Source organism: Paramormyrops kingsleyae, unplaced genomic scaffold (genome assembly GCF_048594095.1).
Source record: "Paramormyrops kingsleyae isolate MSU_618 unplaced genomic scaffold, PKINGS_0.4 ups27, whole genome shotgun sequence".
NCBI lineage: Eukaryota > Metazoa > Chordata > Actinopteri > Osteoglossiformes > Mormyridae > Paramormyrops > Paramormyrops kingsleyae.
In genome coordinates, this window is record NW_027325965.1 from 1652877 (window position 1) to 1677505 (window position 24629).

A 24629-nucleotide genomic window follows, 5' to 3' on the forward strand; every position below is an offset into this window, starting at 1 on the left:
TCTTGTGCGGTGGAGGAGAACTTGAGCCGCTGGTGTCGTCGGGCTCGGCCTTGCGCTTCCTCTGACTGGTGCCAGCGGGCCTCTGAGGAGGCCTCTCCTCCTGCCTCATGCCCCATGTTCGCAGAGAACTGCTCACATGCACGGAGACATGCACGGACATGAGCACGGTGTGGTCATCACCGTAGTCCGTAATGCCCCAGAGTCCCTCGGGGATGCTGAGCTCATCCAGCTTCCGCAGGTAGTTGCGGCCTTCGATCTCAAGCTGCTGCCACGTGCTGTTAGGGCCCACAGGGATCCAGAAGGTGGAGCTGGAGGGCTCAGCATGTTCTGGCTCAATCTGACTTCCAGGTTGAGTGTCAGAAGCCACAGATAAGGATGGAGATGAGGGCTCATCTTCACCCCAGGCCAAGGGGAGAGCCTCAGGAAGCCCATTAGCATCCTCAGTCGTGGATGCTGGAGCTGCAGGGGAAGCCTCCCTTCTAGAGCTGGGTGATGGCAGCTCCTGTCCGTAATGGTCATCCTCCTCAGCTGGTGATTCTCCATCCCCATGCTGGACACCAGTCTCTGTACCATGATGTACCACTTGCAGCCGTGCAGTTGCTACGTGCAATAGGCTGGGATCCAACTCCTCCCCAGTGAGCCGCCAATAAAATGAAGGGACACTGAGGGCCAGAGACTGCAAGTTCTCCATGGTCAGTGGGCTCCTCTCGAAGTTCACGACCAGAATGGAGATGAACTTGTCCTCCACAAACTCATGAACTGGGACAAAATGGAACACAGAGAGATATATAAGAACATGACAATAACTGGATAAATACTCTACTACAAAATCAGTTTAAAATGAGCCCATGGGCTTCAGATTGTCAGATAAATGAAATAATGTGAATTACCGATAAAGCTAAGAAAGCTAAACCGGAAGACAACATCCATGCATACGCTTACTCTCACACATATCCAAATGAATAAATATTAAATGAAACACATTTAGTCCTGCACTTTTGTCACTAACAGTGATCTTGCTTTTCATTTTCTTATTATTTAAACAAGATGAGCAAGAATGGGAGACAGAAGGGAAGTATAACGAACGGCATTTCCTATCACATCGTTACATTTTCTCATTTTAAAACTCTGCTTCCAATGTATCCGTTTGCAGTTCAAAATACATTTGTTTCTGTAGATAAAAGTTGAATTATTCAACAGGTCGGTTATTTTACCTCGAAAACCAAAGGTGTTACTTATCAGCTTTACCTCAAAACTAACAAGCATTAGGCCAATGCAGACTTGGCCGTTCATTTCGTCTGTCACATACCGGGAGCTACAACTTTATTATCATTTAATCACTATAATCATTAATACCTTCTGGATCCATGTTCTCCACGTTTAAGGAGTGATGGATTCGAAATCTCATCGAGTAACAGTCCTTTATCTCAACTATCTGCACCATTTTGCCAAGAGCGAGAGTTTGCGCATCCAGAAAGTTTAACCGTTTTTGTTTTATTTCAAACTGCCTTCATTGACCGGAAACCGTAAATATTTTAAACTCTGCGCTAAGACACATTCGCATGGCGTTAGTTTTACCGATTCTGACGGGATAAGAAACGTGCGCAATTTCTCAAAATTACCACACAGTGGAGAATTAATGCCGGCAGGATCTTACTGTCTACAAAGCAAGTTCAATGCAAGCATAACCTTCACAAGTAAAACGAAGCATGGCGGCGGAAAAGAACAACATTTTTATTTTACAATTACTTCAAAATTAGGAACAAAAATACGACCAAAAATTCTTTAGTTTGACATGTGATCAAAATACAGAGTAAACTAATACATGATAGCATGCATGCAAAAGATCAACGGCAGAACAGGGACTTTTAACGTTGTCTGCATTAAAAAGGAATTAACCATCCCTCTCAATATAAAATTGGGATAATTTTTTTCTCTTCAGAGGCCTCCATAGAATAGTGCATCCATCCCCTCACTCATGTGTATAGAGACGTATCCTAAGGCTCTGTCAGCAACATTCAGATCAACAACAGCATCAACAATTTCACAGCTAGTTTTAAAACTTGCTTAAACGCACAGTGATTGCAGAAAATGATAAACAAATTAGGTAATATTAATTAAATTATTAAATTGTGCAGATTAATAGTCAGAAAAGGTTTTTCAATTTTACATTATGATAAATGAGAACTATAGGTGATTACTAATTATTGTTAACTAATTTACTGTATGAATTTTTCCCCCTCGTTGTTAAAAATCATTATATGTCAGGGTGCCAGTCAGTGGAAGCACACAGACACGTTGGCCAGCTTTCCTATTCAACTACTTTTTGGTCATTTATTAAGTAACTGACTAATATTTTCCTGCGGGATCTTCTAATTATGTTGAAATAAAAATGTAACTTACAGCGTAAAAACATGGAATCCAGTCAGAAGCGCATGGGCCTCTTGTGCGGTGGAGGAGAACTTGAGCCGCTGGTGTCGTCGGGCTCGGCCTTGCGCTTCCTCTGACTGGTGCCAGCGGGCCTCTGAGGAGGCCTCTCCTCCTGCCTCATGCCCCATGTTCGCAGAGAACTGCTCACATGCACGGGGACATGCACGGACATGACCACGGTGTGGTCATCGCCGTAGTCCGTAATGCCCCAGAGTCCCTCGGGGATGCTGAGCTCATCCAGCTTCCGCAGGTAGTTGCGGCCTTCGATCTCAAGCTGCTGCCACGTGCTGTTAGGGCCCACAGGGATCCAGAAGGTGGAGCTGGAGGGCTCAGCATGTTCTGGCTCAATCTGACTTCCAGGTTGAGTGTCAGAAGCCACAGATAAGGATGGAGATGAGGGCTCATCTTCACCCCAGGCCAAGGGGAGAGCCTCAGGAAGCCCATTAGCATCCTCAGTCGTGGATGCTGGAGCTGCAGGGGAAGCCTCCCTTCTAGAGCTGGGTGATGGCAGCTCCTGTCCGTAATGGTCATCCTCCTCAGCTGGTGATTCTCCATCCCCATGCTGGACACCAGTCTCTGTACCATGATGTACCACTTGCAGCCGTGCAGTTGCTACGTGCAATAGGCTGGGATCCAACTCCTCCCCAGTGAGCCGCCAATAAAATGAAGGGACACTGAGGGCCAGAGACTGCAAGTTCTCCATGGTCAGTGGGCTCCTCTCGAAGTTCACAACCAGAATGGAGATGAACTTGTCCTCCACAAACTCATGAACTGGGACAAAATGGAACACAGAGAGATATATAAGAACATGACAATAACTGGATAAATACTCTACTACAAAATCAGTTTAAAATGAGTCCATGGGCTTCAGATTGTCAGATAAATGAAATAATGTGAATTACCGATAAAGCTAAGAAAGCTAAACCAGAAGACAACATCCATGCATACGCTTACTCTCACACATATGCAAATGAATAAATATTAAATGAAACGCATTTAGTCCTGCACTTTTGTCACTAACAGTGATCTTGCTTTTCATTTTCTTATTATTTAAACAAGATGAGCAAGAATGGGAGACAGAAGGGGAGTATAACGAACGGCATTTCCTATCACATCGTTACATTTTCTCATTTTAAAACTCTGCTTCCAATGTATCCGTTTGCAGTTCAAAATACATTTGTTTCTGTAGATTAAAGTTGAATTATTCAACAGGTCGGTTATTTTACCTCGAAAACCAAAGGTGTTACTTATCAGCTTTACCTCAAAACTAACAAGCATTAGGCCAATGCAGACTTGGCCGTTCATTTCGTCTGTCACATACCGGGAGCTACAACTTTATTATCATTTAATCACTATAATCATTAATACCTTCTGGATCCATGTTCTCCACGTTTAAGGAGTGATGGATTCGAAATCTCATCGAGTAACAGTCCTTTATCTCAACTATCTGCACCATTTTGCCAAGAGCGAGAGTTTGCGCATCCAGAAAGTTTAACCGTTTTTGTTTTATTTCAAACTGCCTTCGTTGACCGGAAACCGTAAATATTTTAAACACTGCGCTAAGACACATTCGCATGGCGTTAGTTTTACCGATTCTGACGGGATAAGAAACGTGCGCAATTTCTCAAAATTACCACACAGTGGAGAATTAATGCCGGCAGGATCTTACTGTCTACAAAGCAAGTTCAATGCAAGCATAACCTTCACAAGTAAGACGAAGCATGGCGGCGGAAAAGAACAACATTTTTATTTTACAATTACTTCAAAATTAGGAACAAAAATACGACCAAAAATTCTTTAGTTTGACATGTGATCAAAATACAAAGTAAACTAATACATGATAGCATGCATGCAAAAGATCAACGGCAGAACAGGGACTTTTAACGTTGTCTGCATTAAAAAGGAATTAACCATCCCTCTCAATATAAAATTGGGATAATTTTTTTCTCTTCAGAGGCCTCCATAGAATAGTGCATCCATCCCCTCACTCATGTGTATAGAGACGTATCCTAAGGCTCTGTCAGCAACATTCAGATCAACAACAGCATCAACAATTTCACAGCTAGTTTTAAAACTTGCTTAAACGCACAGTGATTGCAGAAAATGATAAACAAATTAGGTACTATTAATTAAATTATTAAATTGTGCAGATTAATAGTCAGAAAAGGTTTTTCAATTTTACATTATGATAAATGAGAACTATAGGTGATTACTAATTATTGTTAACTAATTTACTGTATGAATTTTTCCCTCTCGTTGTTAAAAATCATTATATGTCAGGGTGCCAGTCAGTGGAAGCACACAGACACGTTGGCCAGCTGTCCTATTCAACTACTTTTTGGTCATTTATTAAGTAACTGACTAATATTTTCCTGCGGGATCTTCTAATTATGTTGAAATAAAAATGTAACTTACAGCGTAAAAACATGGAATCAAGTCAGAAGCGCATGGGCCTCTTGTGCGGTGGAGGAGAACTTGAGCCGCTGGTGTCGTCGGGCTCAGCCTTGCGCTTCCTCTGTCTGGTGCCAGCGGGCCTCTGAGGAGGCCTCTCCTCCTGCCTCACGCCCCATGTTCGCAGAGAACTGCTCACATGCACGGAGACATGCACGGACATGACCACGGTGTGATCATCACCGTAGTCCGTGATGCTCCAGAGTCCATCGGAGATGCTGAGCTCATCCAGCTTCCGCAGGTAGTTGCGGCCTTCGATCTCAAGCTGCTGCCACGTGCTGTTAGGGCCCACAGGGATCCAGAAGGTGGAGCTGGAGGGCTCAGCATGTTCTGGCTCAATCTGACTTCCAGGTTGAGTGTCAGAAGCCACAGATAAGGATGGAGATGAGGGCTCATCTTCACCCCAGGCCAAGGGGAGAGCCTCAGGAAGCCCATTAGCATCCTCAGTCGTGGATGCTGGAGCTGCAGGGGAAGCCTCCCTTATAGAGCTGGATGATGGCAGCTCATGTCCGTAATGGTCATCCTCCCCAGCTGGTGATTCTCCATCCCCATGCTGTACACCAGTCTCTGTACCATGATGTACCACTTGCAGTCGTGCAGGTGCTACGTGCAATAGGCTGGGATCCAACTCCTCCCCAGTGAGCCGCCAATAAAATGAAGGGACACTGAGGGCCAGAGACTGCAAGTTCTCCATGGTCAGTGGGCTCCTCTCGAAGTTCACGACCAGAATGGAGATGAACTTGTCCTCCACAAACTCATGAACTGGGACAAAATGGAACACAGAGAGATATATAAGAACATGACAATAACTGGATAAATACTCTACTACAAAATCAGTTTAAAATGAGTCCATGGGCTTCAGATTGTCAGATAAATGAAATAATGTGAATTACCGATAAAGCTAAGAAAGCTAAACCAGAAGACAACATCCATGCATACGCTTACTCTCACACATATCCAAATGAATAAATATTAAATGAAACACATTTAGTCCTGCACTTTTGTCACTAACAGTGATCTTGCTTTTCATTTTCTTATTATTTAAACAAGATGAGCAAGAATGGGAGACAGAAGGGGAGTATAACGAACGGCATTTCCTATCACATCGTTACATTTTCTCATTTTAAAACTCTGCTTCCAATGTATCCGTTTGCAGTTCAAAATACATTTGTTTCTGTAGATAAAAGTTGAATTATTCAACAGGTCGGTTATTTTACCTCGAAAACCAAAGGTGTTACTTATCAGCTTTACCTCAAAACTAACAAGCATTAGGCCAATGCAGACTTGGCCGTTCATTTCGTATGTCACATACCGGGAGCTACAACTTTATTATCATTTAATCACTATAATCATTAATACCTTCTGGATCCATGTTCTCCACGTTTAAGGAGTGATGGATTCGAAATCTCATCGAGTAACAGTCCTTTATCTCAACTATCTGCACCATTTTGCCAAGAGCGAGAGTTTGCGCATCCAGAAAGTTTAACCGTTTTTGTTTTATTTCAAACTGCCTTCATTGACCGGAAACCGTAAATATTTTAAACTCTGCGCTAAGACACATTCGCATGGCGTTAGTTTTACCGATTCTGACGGGATAAGAAACGTGCGCAATTTCTCAAAATTACCACACAGTGGAGAATTAATGCCGGCAGGATCTTACTGTCTACAAAGCAAGTTCAATGCAAGCATAACCTTCACAAGTAAAACGAAGCATGGCGGCGGAAAAGAACAACATTTTTATTTTACAATTACTTCAAAATTAGGAACAAAAATACGACCAAAAATTCTTTAGTTTGACATGTGATCAAAATACAGAGTAAACTAATACATGATAGCATGCATGCAAAAGATCAACGGCAGAACAGGGACTTTTAACGTTGTCTGCATTAAAAAGGAATTAACCATCCCTCTCAATATAAAATTGGGATAATTTTTTTCTCTTCAGAGGCCTCCATAGAATAGTGCATCCATCCCCTCACTCATGTGTATAGAGACGTATCCTAAGGCTCTGTCAGCAACATTCAGATCAACAACAGCATCAACAATTTCACAGCTAGTTTTAAAACTTGCTTAAACGCACAGTGATTGCAGAAAATGATAAACAAATTAGGTAATATTAATTAAATTATTAAATTGTGCAGATTAATAGTCAGAAAAGGTTTTTCAATTTTACATTATGATAAATGAGAACTATAGGTGATTACTAATTATTGTTAACTAATTTACTGTATGAATTTTTCCCCCTCGTTGTTAAAAATCATTATATGTCAGGGTGCCAGTCAGTGGAAGCACACAGACACGTTGGCCAGCTTTCCTATTCAACTACTTTTTGGTCATTTATTAAGTAACTGACTAATATTTTCCTGCGGGATCTTCTAATTATGTTGAAATAAAAATGTAACTTACAGCGTAAAAACATGGAATCCAGTCAGAAGCGCATGGGCCTCTTGTGCGGTGGAGGAGAACTTGAGCCGCTGGTGTCGTCGGGCTCGGCCTTGCGCTTCCTCTGACTGGTGCCAGCGGGCCTCTGAGGAGGCCTCTCCTCCTGCCTCATGCCCCATGTTCGCAGAGAACTGCTCACATGCACGGGGACATGCACGGACATGACCACGGTGTGGTCATCGCCGTAGTCCGTAATGCCCCAGAGTCCCTCGGGGATGCTGAGCTCATCCAGCTTCCGCAGGTAGTTGCGGCCTTCGATCTCAAGCTGCTGCCACGTGCTGTTAGGGCCCACAGGGATCCAGAAGGTGGAGCTGGAGGGCTCAGCATGTTCTGGCTCAATCTGACTTCCAGGTTGAGTGTCAGAAGCCACAGATAAGGATGGAGATGAGGGCTCATCTTCACCCCAGGCCAAGGGGAGAGCCTCAGGAAGCCCATTAGCATCCTCAGTCGTGGATGCTGGAGCTGCAGGGGAAGCCTCCCTTCTAGAGCTGGGTGATGGCAGCTCCTGTCCGTAATGGTCATCCTCCTCAGCTGGTGATTCTCCATCCCCATGCTGGACACCAGTCTCTGTACCATGATGTACCACTTGCAGCCGTGCAGTTGCTACGTGCAATAGGCTGGGATCCAACTCCTCCCCAGTGAGCCGCCAATAAAATGAAGGGACACTGAGGGCCAGAGACTGCAAGTTCTCCATGGTCAGTGGGCTCCTCTCGAAGTTCACAACCAGAATGGAGATGAACTTGTCCTCCACAAACTCATGAACTGGGACAAAATGGAACACAGAGAGATATATAAGAACATGACAATAACTGGATAAATACTCTACTACAAAATCAGTTTAAAATGAGTCCATGGGCTTCAGATTGTCAGATAAATGAAATAATGTGAATTACCGATAAAGCTAAGAAAGCTAAACCAGAAGACAACATCCATGCATACGCTTACTCTCACACATATGCAAATGAATAAATATTAAATGAAACGCATTTAGTCCTGCACTTTTGTCACTAACAGTGATCTTGCTTTTCATTTTCTTATTATTTAACCCTCAATGGTTCCTTGGGGTGCGTTCTGCACCCCCTGCCCATTTCTATGGCTACTACCATGTTGTTATTAAAATTACAGCAGTTATCCTCTAGGACATTGTAAGTGCACCAGTTTTACATACGGTCATGCAGAAAATGATAGAAAAAGTGTTGACGTCAATTATCGCTGGCATACTTTCTTCGGGGGTGCAAAATGCACCCCAAAAAAAACTTAATTTATGACAGATGTCTGTGGAGATTCTCAGTTATCCAGGTCATGGTTATCCTAAAAAAGGGTTATGCAATAGCAACTGGACTTTGTTTTTCATAGAAGAAGTGTTGCACTCCATCCAGAGTGCTTTCTCAATTCTGACTGACTGGTTGGCATAGCAGGTTGATGAACCCTGTAGAATCCTCAAGTCGTTAGCACTAGATGGTCACCTATGGGTTGTTGTTGTTCCCCCTGGCTTTCATGTGTTTCACTGATACCACCTGAGGCTGAGTGTGAACGACTGTGGAAGCGTCTGGGCAAAGTTGAAAGAACTGCATTGTAGGTAGGTGATAGACGTCTTAGGCCACCTCCTATGTTCAACGACGGTCGTTCATTTGAAGCAGTTGTCCTCCCGGTCCACCTACAATGCAGTTCTTTCAACTTTGCCCAGACGCTTCCACAGTCGTTCACGCTCGGCCTCAGGTGGTATCAGTGAAACACATGAAAGCCAGGAGGAACAACAAAAACCCACAGGTGACCATCTAGTGCTAACAACTTGAGGATTCCACAGGGTTCATCAACCTGCTATGCCAGTCAGTCAGAATTGAGAAAGCACTCTGGATGGAGTGCAAAACGTCTTCTATGAAAAACAAAGTCCAGTTGCTATTACATAACCCTTTTTAGGGTTAATTTATGACATTGATATGATCGACAAATTCAATTAATTAGTGATAATTGCTACTATAATTTTTTATGTAATTATATTCTAGAACATTTTCGGATATTAATAAAAAAAGTCAGCCATTTTGTTTTGTTTACATTTCAACTGTTAGAAAAGATATAACACCATGGCTAGGTATTCCACAGCTGAAGCTCTTCGACACATTCTGCAAGAGGATACAGTCGGAATGTGCATTATATGACCAGTCCCCTCTGCTGCCCCCCCACTGCCGCAACCTCTTTAACTGCACTATCTCACTGCGTAAGCTGTGCAAGCATCATGCAGTTAACTAATAAATGTATCTTAACTTTAGTTAATTGAATTTGAGCTTGGTACCATTGAATTATATATGCCAATGGATAGGGGTGCAACTTGAACCCCAAGGACCTGGAACGTAACTTTCTGACAAGGACCCATTGAGGGTTAAACAAGATGAGCAAGAATGGGAGACAGAAGGGGAGTATAACGAACGGCATTTCCTATCACATCGTTACATTTTCTCATTTTAAAACTCTGCTTCCAATGTATCCGTTTGCAGTTCAAAATACATTTGTTTCTGTAGATTAAAGTTGAATTATTCAACAGGTCGGTTATTTTACCTCGAAAACCAAAGGTGTTACTTATCAGCTTTACCTCAAAACTAACAAGCATTAGGCCAATGCAGACTTGGCCGTTCATTTCGTCTGTCACATACCGGGAGCTACAACTTTATTATCATTTAATCACTATAATCATTAATACCTTCTGGATCCATGTTCTCCACGTTTAAGGAGTGATGGATTCGAAATCTCATCGAGTAACAGTCCTTTATCTCAACTATCTGCACCATTTTGCCAAGAGCGAGAGTTTGCGCATCCAGAAAGTTTAACCGTTTTTGTTTTATTTCAAACTGCCTTCGTTGACCGGAAACCGTAAATATTTTAAACACTGCGCTAAGACACATTCGCATGGCGTTAGTTTTACCGATTCTGACGGGATAAGAAACGTGCGCAATTTCTCAAAATTACCACACAGTGGAGAATTAATGCCGGCAGGATCTTACTGTCTACAAAGCAAGTTCAATGCAAGCATAACCTTCACAAGTAAGACGAAGCATGGCGGCGGAAAAGAACAACATTTTTATTTTACAATTACTTCAAAATTAGGAACAAAAATACGACCAAAAATTCTTTAGTTTGACATGTGATCAAAATACAAAGTAAACTAATACATGATAGCATGCATGCAAAAGATCAACGGCAGAACAGGGACTTTTAACGTTGTCTGCATTAAAAAGGAATTAACCATCCCTCTCAATATAAAATTGGGATAATTTTTTTCTCTTCAGAGGCCTCCATAGAATAGTGCATCCATCCCCTCACTCATGTGTATAGAGACGTATCCTAAGGCTCTGTCAGCAACATTCAGATCAACAACAGCATCAACAATTTCACAGCTAGTTTTAAAACTTGCTTAAACGCACAGTGATTGCAGAAAATGATAAACAAATTAGGTACTATTAATTAAATTATTAAATTGTGCAGATTAATAGTCAGAAAAGGTTTTTCAATTTTACATTATGATAAATGAGAACTATAGGTGATTACTAATTATTGTTAACTAATTTACTGTATGAATTTTTCCCTCTCGTTGTTAAAAATCATTATATGTCAGGGTGCCAGTCAGTGGAAGCACACAGACACGTTGGCCAGCTGTCCTATTCAACTACTTTTTGGTCATTTATTAAGTAACTGACTAATATTTTCCTGCGGGATCTTCTAATTATGTTGAAATAAAAATGTAACTTACAGCGTAAAAACATGGAATCAAGTCAGAAGCGCATGGGCCTCTTGTGCGGTGGAGGAGAACTTGAGCCGCTGGTGTCGTCGGGCTCAGCCTTGCGCTTCCTCTGTCTGGTGCCAGCGGGCCTCTGAGGAGGCCTCTCCTCCTGCCTCACGCCCCATGTTCGCAGAGAACTGCTCACATGCACGGAGACATGCACGGACATGACCACGGTGTGATCATCACCGTAGTCCGTGATGCTCCAGAGTCCATCGGAGATGCTGAGCTCATCCAGCTTCCGCAGGTAGTTGCGGCCTTCGATCTCAAGCTGCTGCCACGTGCTGTTAGGGCCCACAGGGATCCAGAAGGTGGAGCTGGAGGGCTCAGCATGTTCTGGCTCAATCTGACTTCCAGGTTGAGTGTCAGAAGGCACAGATAAGGATGGAGATGAGGGCTCATCTTCACCCCAGGCCAAGGGGAGAGCCTCAGGAAGCCCATTAGCATCCTCAGTCGTGGATGCTGGAGCTGCAGGGGAAGCCTCCCTTATAGAGCTGGATGATGGCAGCTCATGTCCGTAATGGTCATCCTCCCCAGCTGGTGATTCTCCATCCCCATGCTGTACACCAGTCTCTGTACCATGATGTACCACTTGCAGTCGTGCAGGTGCTACGTGCAATAGGCTGGGATCCAACTCCTCCCCAGTGAGCCGCCAATAAAATGAAGGGACACTGAGGGCCAGAGACTGCAAGTTCTCCATGGTCAGTGGGCTCCTCTCGAAGTTCACGACCAGAATGGAGATGAACTTGTCCTCCACAAACTCATGAACTGGGACAAAATGGAACACAGAGAGATATATAAGAACATGACAATAACTGGATAAATACTCTACTACAAAATCAGTTTAAAATGAGTCCATGGGCTTCAGATTGTCAGATAAATGAAATAATGTGAATTACCGATAAAGCTAAGAAAGCTAAACCAGAAGACAACATCCATGCATACGCTTACTCTCACACATATCCAAATGAATAAATATTAAATGAAACACATTTAGTCCTGCACTTTTGTCACTAACAGTGATCTTGCTTTTCATTTTCTTATTATTTAAACAAGATGAGCAAGAATGGGAGACAGAAGGGGAGTATAACGAACGGCATTTCCTATCACATCGTTACATTTTCTCATTTTAAAACTCTGCTTCCAATGTATCCGTTTGCAGTTCAAAATACATTTGTTTCTGTAGATAAAAGTTGAATTATTCAACAGGTCGGTTATTTTACCTCGAAAACCAAAGGTGTTACTTATCAGCTTTACCTCAAAACTAACAAGCATTAGGCCAATGCAGACTTGGCCGTTCATTTCGTATGTCACATACCGGGAGCTACAACTTTATTATCATTTAATCACTATAATCATTAATACCTTCTGGATCCATGTTCTCCACGTTTAAGGAGTGATGGATTCGAAATCTCATCGAGTAACAGTCCTTTATCTCAACTATCTGCACCATTTTGCCAAGAGCGAGAGTTTGCGCATCCAGAAAGTTTAACCGTTTTTGTTTTATTTCAAACTGCCTTCATTGACCGGAAACCGTAAATATTTTAAACTCTGCGCTAAGACACATTCGCATGGCGTTAGTTTTACCGATTCTGACGGGATAAGAAACGTGCGCAATTTCTCAAAATTACCACACAGTGGAGAATTAATGCCGGCAGGATCTTACTGTCTACAAAGCAAGTTCAATGCAAGTATAACCTTCACAAGTAAGACGAAGCATGGCGGCGGAAAAGAACAACATTTTTATTTTACAATTACTTCAAAATTAGGAACAAAAATACGACCAAAAATTCTTTAGTTTGACATGTGATCAAAATACAGAGTAAACTAATACATGATAGCATGCATGCAAAAGATCAACGGCAGAACAGGGACTTTTAACGTTGTCTGCATTAAAAAGGAATTAACCATCCCTCTCAATATAAAATTGGGATAATTTTTTTCTCTTCAGAGGCCTCCATAGAATAGTGCATTCATCCCCTCACTCATGTGTATAGAGACGTATCCTAAGGCTCTGTCAGCAACATTCAGATCAACAACAGCATCAACAATTTCACAGCTAGTTTTAAAACTTGCTTAAACGCACAGTGATTGCAGAAAATGATAAACAAATTAGGTACTATTAATTAAATTATTAAATTGTGCAGATTAATAGTCAGAAAAGGTTTTTCAATTTTACATTATGATAAATGAGAACTATAGGTGATTACTAATTATTGTTAACTAATTTACTGTATGAATTTTTCCCCCTCGTTGTTAAAAATCATTATATGTCAGGGTGCCAGTCAGTGGAAGCACACAGACACGTTGGCCAGCTGTCCTATTCAACTACTTTTTGGTCATTTATTAAGTAACTGACTAATATTTTCCTGCGGGATCTTCTAATTATGTTGAAATAAAAATGTAACTTACAGCGTAAAAACATGGAATCAAGTCAGAAGCGCATGGGCCTCTTGTGCGGTGGAGGAGAACTTGAGCCGCTGGTGTCGTCGGGCTCGGCCTTGCGCTTCCTCTGTCTGGTGCCAGCGGGCCTCTGAGGAGGCCTCTCCTCCTGCCTCACGCCCCATGTTCGCAGAGAACTGCTCACATGCACGGAGACATGCACGGACATGACCACGGTGTGATCATCACCGTAGTCCGTAATGCTCCAGAGTCCATCGGAGATGCTGAGCTCATCCAGCTTCCGCAGGTAGTTGCGGCCTTCGATCTCAAGCTGCTGCCACGTGCTGTTAGGGCCCACAGGGATCCAGAAGGTGGAGCTGGAGGGCTCAGAATGTTCTGGCTCAATCTGACTTCCAGGTTGAGTGTCAGAAGGCACAGATAAGGATGGAGATGAGGGCTCATCTTCACCCCAGGCCAAGGGGAGAGCCTCAGGAAGCCCATTAGTATCCTCAGTCGTGGATGCTGGAGCTGCAGGGGAAGCCTCCCTTATAGAGCTGGATGATGGCAGCTCCTGTCCGTAATGGTCATCCTCCTCAGCTGGTGATTCTCCATCCCCATGCTGGACACCAGTCTCTGTACCATGATGTACCACTTGCAGTCGTGCAGGTGCTACGTGCAATAGGCTGGGATCCAGCTCCTCCCCAGTGAGCCGCCAATAAAATGAAGGGACACTGAGGGCCAGAGACTGCAAGTTCTCCATGGTCAGTGGGCTCCTCTCGAAGTTCACGACCAGAATGGAGATGAACTTGTCCTCCAAAAACTCATGAACTGGGACAAAATGGAACACAGAGAGATATATAAGAACATGACAATAACTGGATAAATACTCTACTACAAAATCCGTTTAAAATTAGTCCATGGGCTTCAGATTGTCAGATAAATGAAATAATGTGAATTACCGATAAAGCTAAGAAAGCTAAACCAGAAGACAACATCCATGCATACGCTTACTCTCACACATATCCAAATGAATAAATATTAAATGAAACACATTTAGTCCTGCACTTTTGTCACTAACAGTGATCTTGCTTTTCATTTTCTTATTATTTAAACAAGATGAGCAAGAATGGGAGACAGAAGGGGAGTATAACGAACGGCATTTCCTATCACATCGTTACATTTTCTCATTTTAAAACTCCGCTTCCAATGTATCCGTTTGCAGTTCTAAATACATTCATTTCTGTAGATAAAACTTGAATTATTCAACCGGTCGGTTATTTTACCTCGAAAACCAAATGTGTTACTTATCAGCTTTACCTCAAAACTAACAAGCATTAGGCCAATGCAGACTTGGCCGTTCATTTCGTTTGTCACATACCAGGAGCTACAACTTTATTATCATTTAATCATTATAATCATTAATACCTTCTGGATCCATGTTCTCCATGTTTAAGGAGTGATGGATTCGAATTCTCATCGAATAACAGTCCTTTATCTCGACTATCTGCACCATCTTGCCAAGAGCGAGAGTTTGCGCATCCAGAAAGTTTAAACGTTTTTGTTTTATTTCAAACTGCCTTCATTGACCGGAAACCGTAAATATTCTAAACTCTGCGCTAAGACACATTCGCATGGCGTTAGTTATACCGATTCTGACGGGATAAGAAACGTGCGCAATTTCTCAAAATTACCACACAGTGCAGAATTAATGCCGGCAGGATCTTACTGTCTACAAAGCAAGTTCAATGCAAGCATAACCTTCACAAGTAAGACGAAGCATGGCGGCGGAAAAGAACAACATTTTTATTTTACAATTACTTCAAAATTAGGAACAAAAATACGACCAAAAATTCTTTAGTTTGACATGTGATCAAAATACATAGTAAACTAATACATGATAGCATGCATGCAAAAGATCAACGGCAGAACTGGGACTTTTAACGCAGTCTGCATTAAAATGGAATTAACCATCCCTCTCAATATAAAATTGGGATAATTTTTTCTCTTCAGAGGCCTCCATAGAATAGTGCATCCATCCCCTCACTCATCTGTATGAAGACGTATCCTAAGGCTCCGTCAGCAACATTCAGATCAACAACAGCATCAACAATTTCACAGCTAGTTTTAAAACTTGCTTTAACGCACAGTGATTGCAGAAAATGATAAACAATTTAGGTAATATTAATTAAATTATTAAAATGTGCAGATTAATAGTCAGAAATGGTTTTTGAATTTTACATCATGATAAATGAGAACTATAGGTGATTACTAATTATTGTTAACTAATTTACTGTATGAATTTTTCCCCCTCGTTGTCAGGGTGCCAGTCAGTGGAAGAACACAGACACGTTGGCCAGCTGTCCTATTCATTCAGCACCAGCCCATCTAGTAGAGAATTCAGCACCACGGATAGTGACCTGTGTTACTATGACATCAGGTTCCTTCATTGGCTCTATATGTTTTTCTAGAAATAACTAAATGGCTCTGTTGCAGAAATTTCCAGCCATAGACTTGGTTCCTGTATGAAGAGGATATTTTATTTTTACTCAGACCTACAGAAAACCAGCTCTGCACGCGATCTCCCCTTTACTGCTGGAGCAGGGCACACGCAGATCAACAAGTGACAATGCAGCAAATACAGATGAACAATTTCTCACAGCTTCAGAAGGAGTCAGATTACTTTGTAATTCAGAGTTTGTCTAAGACTTCTGCTAGAACATTTTGTGCACTTGAGCCTACTTTCAAAATGTATGGCACCTGGGTCTACTAAAACAAGGTGATGCTGCCTGAACCACCAACCAAGGCTGGGGAGGAAAGGGAGGAATACTAGCCAAAGCAAGGAAGAAAAGCAGCCCACCCTATCTCATGGTCATGAATACAAGAGTTAGGGAGTGTTATGAAGAAGACACCACACTTAAGACCACACAGTGAATTACACCAGAGAGAGTTATTGCATTCTAGCTGTGTTACGTAACATTCCTCAGCCTTCGGTTTTTTCCACACTATGAAGGACATAATTCAGGGTGACAAACAAAACAGCGGAACTGTAGGGCAGCCATTTATTTGTTTCAGTAGTTTTAAGAAAACTTGAACATAAAATGTTTGTTTTGCTTAGATATAAGTCCAGTTGTAGCAGACTTATATTGGCTTTAAGTGATGGATGTTGCTTGTGTTAATACTGCTTTGATTTTGAGGATGAAGTCTGAAGTGTAGGTGACATAGAAGCATGTAGTTTGATGTTTGGAGGTTGTAGTTTTTCATGGGACAATTTGAATATGGAGTACTGGTGTTGTACTTTTTAAGAGGACAGCTCACGAAAACTAATACAGAGTATTATAAGTACCTCTCTTTAAAGGAACTGAGCTCTCTTAGTGTATTTTACATCACATACACTCTTGGTTCGCTGGGCGGTCCATCCCACTGTAGTTGGAGAAAGCTGCCATCAGTCGTTCGGTGTAGCACTCGCAGGATTTACTAGGCTCCTGCTTAAACTGATGCATCATCATCCAGTCCATGCGCGGGGCGACCTGTATCAGAAGGGCTGCCACATAGCGAGGTCTGTTCTGCCTGGGATCCAGCAGGTCACTGACAATGTCCTTCAACTCCTTCATCTACAGTGTCAGATGACCAAAGTTATCTCCCTCTTGAGGATTTGTAAATAACAACATAGGGGCAAGAATTTTTTCTGCCTCGTCCTACTGCCTGAGTTTTTGACCGCGGCACGTCGTCACTGATAAGGAGGTGGAGTCGGGCGCTGAATGGTTATGATCCTCATCTGCAGGGGGGAGAGGGGAAGGGGCAGGGGAACCAGTTGCTACTCCTCCCTCGGCGGCATAAGGAGGAGACTGCTGTTTGGGCAGCAATGCTTGGGCAGGGGCCACACAGTTTATTCCTGGGTATCTAATTAGCAGACACCTTTTGGTTCCTTCAGGGGCTCCACAGACAAACTCATTGACAAAATAGAGTCGTCACAGAAAAATGCTTTGTCACATGCTCAGCCGACATGGACTGTGTGCTGTTTACATATTTTTGGCAGAAACGGAAAGCTCATATGCATATCAGCATATTTTTGGCACAAGTGGAACTCCATCATTTTAAAGAGGGTAAACTCTTCAGGAAATTTACAATGTCAGAATAAACTGATTTTTTAACAGGAGTAACTAATGTGTCCTAATAGGACTGGACGATATGGCAAAAATTTATATCACGATATATTTCTTAATTTTGGTCGATACGATATAATTCCGATATCGATATGGACAATATTAAAAAGCCTCAGGAAAAAACTGCCGAGGACACACACAATGGATGTCTGCAAACTGAATTTGCAAAGTCTATAATACCTCCGGGCTCCTCCTATTAAAATTATATCATTTTTTTTTTATAAAAACAGTACAAAAAAAAAGGTTCAATTTTTATTTGTATTTAGCCTTTACAAAAAAGAAATGTGAAATAAACTATCAGATAAATAAAACTCTCAGACTCAGCTTATTAACAATAATATATTTCCATTTAAACTAGAACAGGCTGATTATTCATATACAGTCGAACCCGGTTATGTCGCTGGCCTAGGGGGTTGCCAAAAAGTGTCGAGATAACCGATGATCGAGATAACCGAAAACCAATATGGCAGCAATATATTAGCATGTGCTTGAAATTTATTTATGTGCGTTAATAACTGAGGATGTACATGCACGGGTTTTTGGTGTTTTTGGCATTGCCGCGATTTGTTTGACGCGATCGGCATGCTATAAATATGTACATACATCGGGGCCGGTTCTAGACATGCATATATGAGGGGGCAGACAGAAATGTGAAGGGGGCACATGGTGGCGACAAAGGCGGGAAAGGGGTGGGGTGGTGCTCTGGATAACTGTTTTTGTCATGTAATTGGATTGCACTTTGTCAGGCCTCTACCCTAAGACCTGTCCAACTTGGGTGTCCCACCTGAAGGCTAAGCTTCTGCTGGTGTAGCTCTTAGGGTTACCGAGGTGGTTAAAATGGTACGGTCCACACTAGGGGTGTCTGAAATCGTTTTAAATAAAATTTTCCTACAAGGTGAGGTTCTTTCTTTAAAAAAAAAAAAAAGAAAAATGTTAAGACCTCCCCCCCCCCCCCCCCCCCGATCAGTACAGTACCCCCCGATCAAGACCCCCCCCCCAAATAGACAAAATGATGATTTTGACGAGAGAGATTGCTGCTTCCTCTAAACATCCCGCAATCGCGCAGCTCATTTCGCTCTGCCCTGCCTACTGAGAAACTGGCTCATTTGCATACTAACAGTGATTGGATGTTTAGCTGGGGGGAGGGTGAGTGGGGGATCTCTGCCGAGTGCCGCGTGAGCCCGCGCACAAACAGAACGCGGAGGGAAAGAGCGAACAAGAAGTGAAACTTATCATCTCGTTTGTGCCTTTTTCAATGGATTTTTCAGCTACTGTAGTAAATCTTGTCCATATTCAGTTTGTGGGTAATTATTATTTTCTTCCTCAACTTCTAAAAGTTTGATTTAAGGGGGCAGGACGTTTGCTTAAGGGGGCGTTGCCCCTTCTTGCCCCAGTGTAGAGCCGGCCCCGACATACATTGCTTAACAAAAGGCATATGTGCACCAACTAACAGCAGAGATTTACCAGTATACAATAAAAACCACCGTTGTTTCTAGATACAAACCTTTAATTATATTCTCTAACATTGAAAACACAAAGATCGCTCACAAAATCACAAAAAACCTGCGGGGTGTACTTAGCCTTGTCGTTTTCACAAAAAGCTAACCAGTGTCAAAATTAAATTCACGAGTCATTTCCCTCTGACACAGCTCTGAAAAGTATCATACACGGGGTTACTATGGTTTCTTTACAAAGTCTAAAATGCTTTGTTGCTTTTGCTTTTAACAGTCTGCTTGAAAACAAATGCTTCAATATGATTTATGCTGTCTAAAAAAGTTTTACCTGGATCGCGTTTCACAGCTGCGTTGTTCAGCAAATTACCATGCAAATGCGATTTGAATACGCGCTGTTTAGCACTTGTGATACATTTTTAAAAGCCGGCGAATCGTCCTGGGGATGGAGATAACCGATGTTAAGTGGCGATTTTGGCCCTCTTTTGTGCTCAAGATATTAGGGTTCGGCGACATAAAAGAATCGACATAACCGATGAGAAAATGCTAAGACAAAGGGGAATTTGGCGGTTCCCTCTATACATTTGGTATATTCAAATGTATATCGAAATATTGGAAATGTGTTTAAAAATCGTATCGCCGTTATTGAAAAAAATTCTATCGCGATATATATTGATATCGCATTATTGTCCAGCCCTATGTCCTAATAAGGAAATACATACAATCAGAATAAAATACCTGTGGTTTTTAACAGTGGTAACAATCTGATACGGAAAGGTATCAGATCAACATATCTATAGCATGTAACGGAGCTTGCTCCCCTCCAGAACTCATTGTTCCAGTAGTTATCTGAAATTGTCGTTATTTGGAATATTAAAGACTATGAACAAAAATGGACAATGCAAGAAAATAAAACAATGAGTATGACAGAAAACTAGAGTATTGTTGCAACGGTTGGTACTAGCTGGGTTATGTACTAGCTCACATTAGAGAAACATCATAAATGCTACTAATACACAACTGGGGGGGGGGGGGGGGGTGTGGCTCAGTACATGGGCTAAGTCCTTGTGCCTGTAATCAGAAGGTCACCGGTCCAAACCCAACCTCAGCACGTCCTTTAGCAAGGCCCTTAACACCCAGCTTCCTGGGGGCCCACACAGGTGACTGTCTTTCACATAGTGCTTGATTTATAAAGAGCAAATTGAGGGAGGTGTAAAGAAGACAATTTCCCCACAGGGATCAATAAAAGTATCAATTATTATTATAACTGTAACTGCACGTAATAACCGGAAAGCATAATTGCTTACTTTCTGTCGAAAATTCTTGCAGCAATATGCTACATTTATGAGCTAGCGGACATGTAATTCTGTTCTACGCATGCGCTTTAACTGAGAGTGTGCTATTCTGATAGGTATGCTATAATGTCAAAACACCTGTACTAATGAAATGTAATACACAACAGCTTTCAAAAATGCGGTAGCATGGTACCTTTTCAATGGCGGTATAACATGCAGCTAGTCTGCAAAAACTCTTTGGTAAATGTCAATAAATAAAAATCGCTGCATTGCATAGTCAATTAATCTATGTGTGACATCGTGCTCAAAACGACTCCAGATAAGCCGTAAAATAAAGGCATTAATCATGAATTTCAGTCAGTTATGCCACAGCACTTCCCTTCGCTCGTTTTCTTCAACACAAAAAATCGCTCAGGCCAGGATCATTAAGTGCAATGTGGAGAGTGCAGACCAGCCGGGGATAATCGTGCTCGGTTACAGTATAAGGCACACGGGTAAATTGTGAATACGGCCTTAATCTAGCTACAGCTTCTTGAATTGTTGGGCGGTGTGCGTAACATAACGTTTTGACATACCGATATCACTTTATATTTCACGTGTATTTATCACTTCATTTCACGTGTCTCTTTAAGTCATTGTTTGATATTATCCAGAGCTGATCGTGTGATTAATCAAACTTTCAGTGTCATCATTTTTATGCTGTTGTATACTAATCTTTAAAATTCATCTTATAGAATTCTGTTCTTATTATTACATAACAACGCGAATTATTGGTATGTTATTATTTAATCACATTATGGCCGCTTTGCTTGGTTACGTATTAGGCATCATATGGCATGTGGGACGTACGCTGCCAGTTTGAAACACGCAGCCTCACTTCCATTTCTGGACCAAGATGGCGAGGTACGTTAAGTTTCTGCTCCCATATTATCGTATAAATGATCTTATTATTTAGTATCTGTCAAACTTGCATGTATATTAAAATATGTTTACTGTTTCGGGCTACTGCGTTAATTCTATCAAAATTTTATGTGCAAGTTAGCTATATAGTTTCGTATTGATATTTAAGTTTTCTGCATGTGCTTTCCTGCGCTTTCATGTTACATTCAGATGCGGATGGTTCCGGTGTTCTGTCGAGTTGAGCTACAGTACTTTGTCGAGTTAGGCTACCTTAACCTCCTGAGACCCTACGTCCTCATATAAGGACATCATTTTTGTTTAAAACTATTAATTGTTCAAAAAAATGTTTGGTTTTTATGATTATGAGGTCCTACTAATCCTAAATGGCTAAAGTAAATAACACATGCACACCAAACAAAAGCCTGAGAGTCAGGAGGATAGTGCTAATAGATAGCCCTAACGCTAGCCCCAAAAAACCCCCTAAAATCCTTACCCTAACCCCTAAAACAGGGGTGACCAATCTTATCCGCAAAGGGCCGGTGTGTATGCAGGTTTTTGGGATAACCTGTAGGTCAGCTGTTCAAACCCAGGTGTGAGGACTCTTCAGCCAATCAGTCCTGACCTGTATTCCATGTGTCAGGAGTGACTGACAGCTCCATTGCATTACCTGTATGTTGTTTTTCCTCATTCAGAATCAGACGAATGGCGAAAGCTGTCAGCTGGAGTGATGACCAGTACTGGGCAACATGGGACAAGTGGGGAGAGGTGATTGACCGGGGAGATGAGGAAGAGCTGTGCTCCCCAGCAGAATCACCCTCTGACCAGGCTGACAGTTTGAACGTGTGACACAACCGAAAGGCAATTGCCAAGGCAGTTAGCTGGACGGATGATGTGTATTGGGCAGCCTGGGACAAATGGGATGAAATCATCTGCTGGGGTGAAGCAAAAGAGTGCTCCCCAGCAACTCCACCCACCAACCAGCCTGGGGAGGATAAGGGGTTAGACGTGCATGGGTTAGAGGTCTTTGTGTTAAATGAAAGGACAGTCTCCATAAAGCCTGCAGACGACCACCAAGACAGGCTGAAAATAGAAGCCGTATTGGTCGACCTCTGCCAGTTTGAGCTTGATGATGTAAATCAAAGTAATGGTAAATTTGAAATTGTAGGAATAGAAATTGGAGAAGTCAAATTGGAGGAGACTGCAGAGAGGGGTTTTAATTCAGTATTTGAATTGGAAATGATGGATTTGGAGATAGAAGTTGTAGACAGTGAATTCCAGCTGAATGCTGTTAATTGGGACATTGCTGAAACTAAAGTGGACAAATTATTAGTGGAACACCTCAACATAAATGATCTCGAAGCAGGCAGTGTGAAGGTGTCCACATCAAATGGCAATGTGGTGAAGGTGCCCCTGCAGACAACGCATGGGAAACAGAAGAAAGGCAAAAAATGGCAAAATTAGACCCCACGAGAGCCGATTGCTGAAGCTGAACATCCTTCTCAGCCTCTTATTTGAATTTGTCAAATTGTTTTAAATCATTGTGGGATTAGCCCCATTGTACCCTTCACATACATACTTACAACATCTCTAAAACACTTTAAATTGTAAACATGTTTCTTCCCTACATCCATTTATGTCTTTCCTATTAGCAATGTAAGGGGAATCTTATTAATGCTAATAATAATGAATAATAATAATAATAATAATGTAACTCTGTTTTGCTTATGTTTGGAAGTCCTGGGTTAAGGACACCTAGCTTAGAACCAGAGTTTTTGTAGAGTTTTTGTGTGCGTGCGTGCCTGTGTGTGTGTGTGTGTGTGTGTGCCTCAGTGCGTGCATGCGTTCATGCCTGTGTGTGTGCCTGTGTGAGTGCCTGTGGCCGTACCTGCATGCCTGCCTGTGTGCGTGCATACCTGGCTGTCTGCGTGTGTGCCTGCGTTCGCGCCTGTGTCGCTTGTGTGCCTGCCTGTGTGCCTGCTTGCGTGTGTACGTGCCTGAGTGCATGTGTACGTTCGTGCCCGTGTGTGTGCCTGCATGCGTTATTGTGTGCATTCATACCCGTGTGTGCCTGTAAATGCCTGTGTGCTTGCCTGTCTGCTTGAAGCATGTCTGTGTGCATGCATGCATGCCTTTGTGCTTGGGTGTCGCTGTGCGCACATGTGTGCATGCCTGCCTGTGTGCGTGCGTGTGTGCCTGTGTGTAAGCGCCTTTCTGTGTGCATGCATGCCTGTGTGAATGCCTTTGTGCTTGAGTGCATTCGTGCCTGTGTGTGTGTGGCTCTGTGGGCGTGCGTGCCTGTGCACATGCTATTGTACGTGCCTGTGTGCTTGCCTTCATGCGTGAGTGCGTGTCTGTGCATGCGTGCCTGTGTGCATACCTGCCTCTGAGCTTGCGTGCCTGTGGCGTGCTTGCATGCGTGCGTACCTGTGTGCATGCCTGCCTGCCAGCATGTGTGCATGCGTGTATGCCTGTGTAAGTGCCTACCTGTGTGCGTGCGTGCCTGTGTGTCTGCGTGCCTTTGTGCTTGAGTGCCTTTGTGCCTGTGTATGAGCCTGCGTGCGTGCCTGTGTGTTTACATGCATGTGTCCCTATGTGCATGCCTGTGAGCCTGCGTGCATGCCTGTGTGTGTGCCTGCATGCGTGCCTGTGTATGTGCCAATGTGCGTGCGTGCCTGTGTATGTGCCAATGTGCGTGCGTGCCTGTGTGCATTCCTGCCTGTGAGCTTGTGTGCACGCATGCATGCCTGTGTACGTGCATGCGTGCCTGCATGTGTGTGTGCGTGACTGCCTGCATGCGTGCCTGTGTGTTCGTGCCTACGTGCAAGCGTGTGTGCCTTTGTGCATGTGTGCCTTTGTTCGTGCTTGCCTGTGTGCCTGCCTTCGTGCTTGTGTGTGTGCGTGTCTCTGTGCCTGTGTGCTTGCATGCGTGTGTGCGTGCCTGTGTGTGCGCGTGTCTGTGTGCTTGCATGCCTATGTGCATAACTGCCTGTGTGTGCGCGTTTGTGGTTTCACGTGTATGTGTGGGCGTCCCTGTATGTGTGCGTGCTTGTGTGCATTCGTGTCTGTGCGTGCCTGTGTGAATTCATGCCAGTGTGCATGCCTGCATGCGTGTGTGCCTTTGTGCTTGAGTGCTTTCGTGCCTGTGTATGTGCCTTCACGTGTGCGTGCCTGTGTGTGTGTGACTGCCTGCGTGCCTGCCTGCCTGTGTGCTTATGTGTGTGCGTGTCTCTGTGCCTGTGTGCTGGCATGCGTGCCTGCCTGTGTGCTTGCGTACCTGTGTGCTTGCGTGGCTACGTGCGTGGCGCGTGCTTGCCTGTGTGCGTGCCTGAGTACGTGTGTG

General features: G+C 43.0%; 2 protein-coding genes across 2 annotated transcripts in view; both read right to left on the reverse strand.

Annotated features, from left to right (window-relative positions):
- The window catches only part of LOC140583961 (uncharacterized), a 524353-nt gene that overhangs the window by 219998 nt on the left and 279726 nt on the right, over nucleotides 1-24629 (reverse strand). The window lies entirely within an intron of this gene.
- The window catches only part of LOC140583959 (uncharacterized), an 84821-nt gene continuing 68126 nt past the window's right edge, over nucleotides 7935-24629 (reverse strand). Inside the window, exons 2-3 of the mRNA XM_072707881.1 lie at nucleotides 11069-11657; nucleotides 7935-8085 (exon numbers count right to left, since the gene is read on the reverse strand). Coding sequence (XP_072563982.1) covers nucleotides 11091-11657 — 567 coding nt within the window. The 3' untranslated portion in view covers nucleotides 7935-8085; nucleotides 11069-11090. The remainder of the gene's footprint in view (nucleotides 8086-11068; nucleotides 11658-24629) is intronic.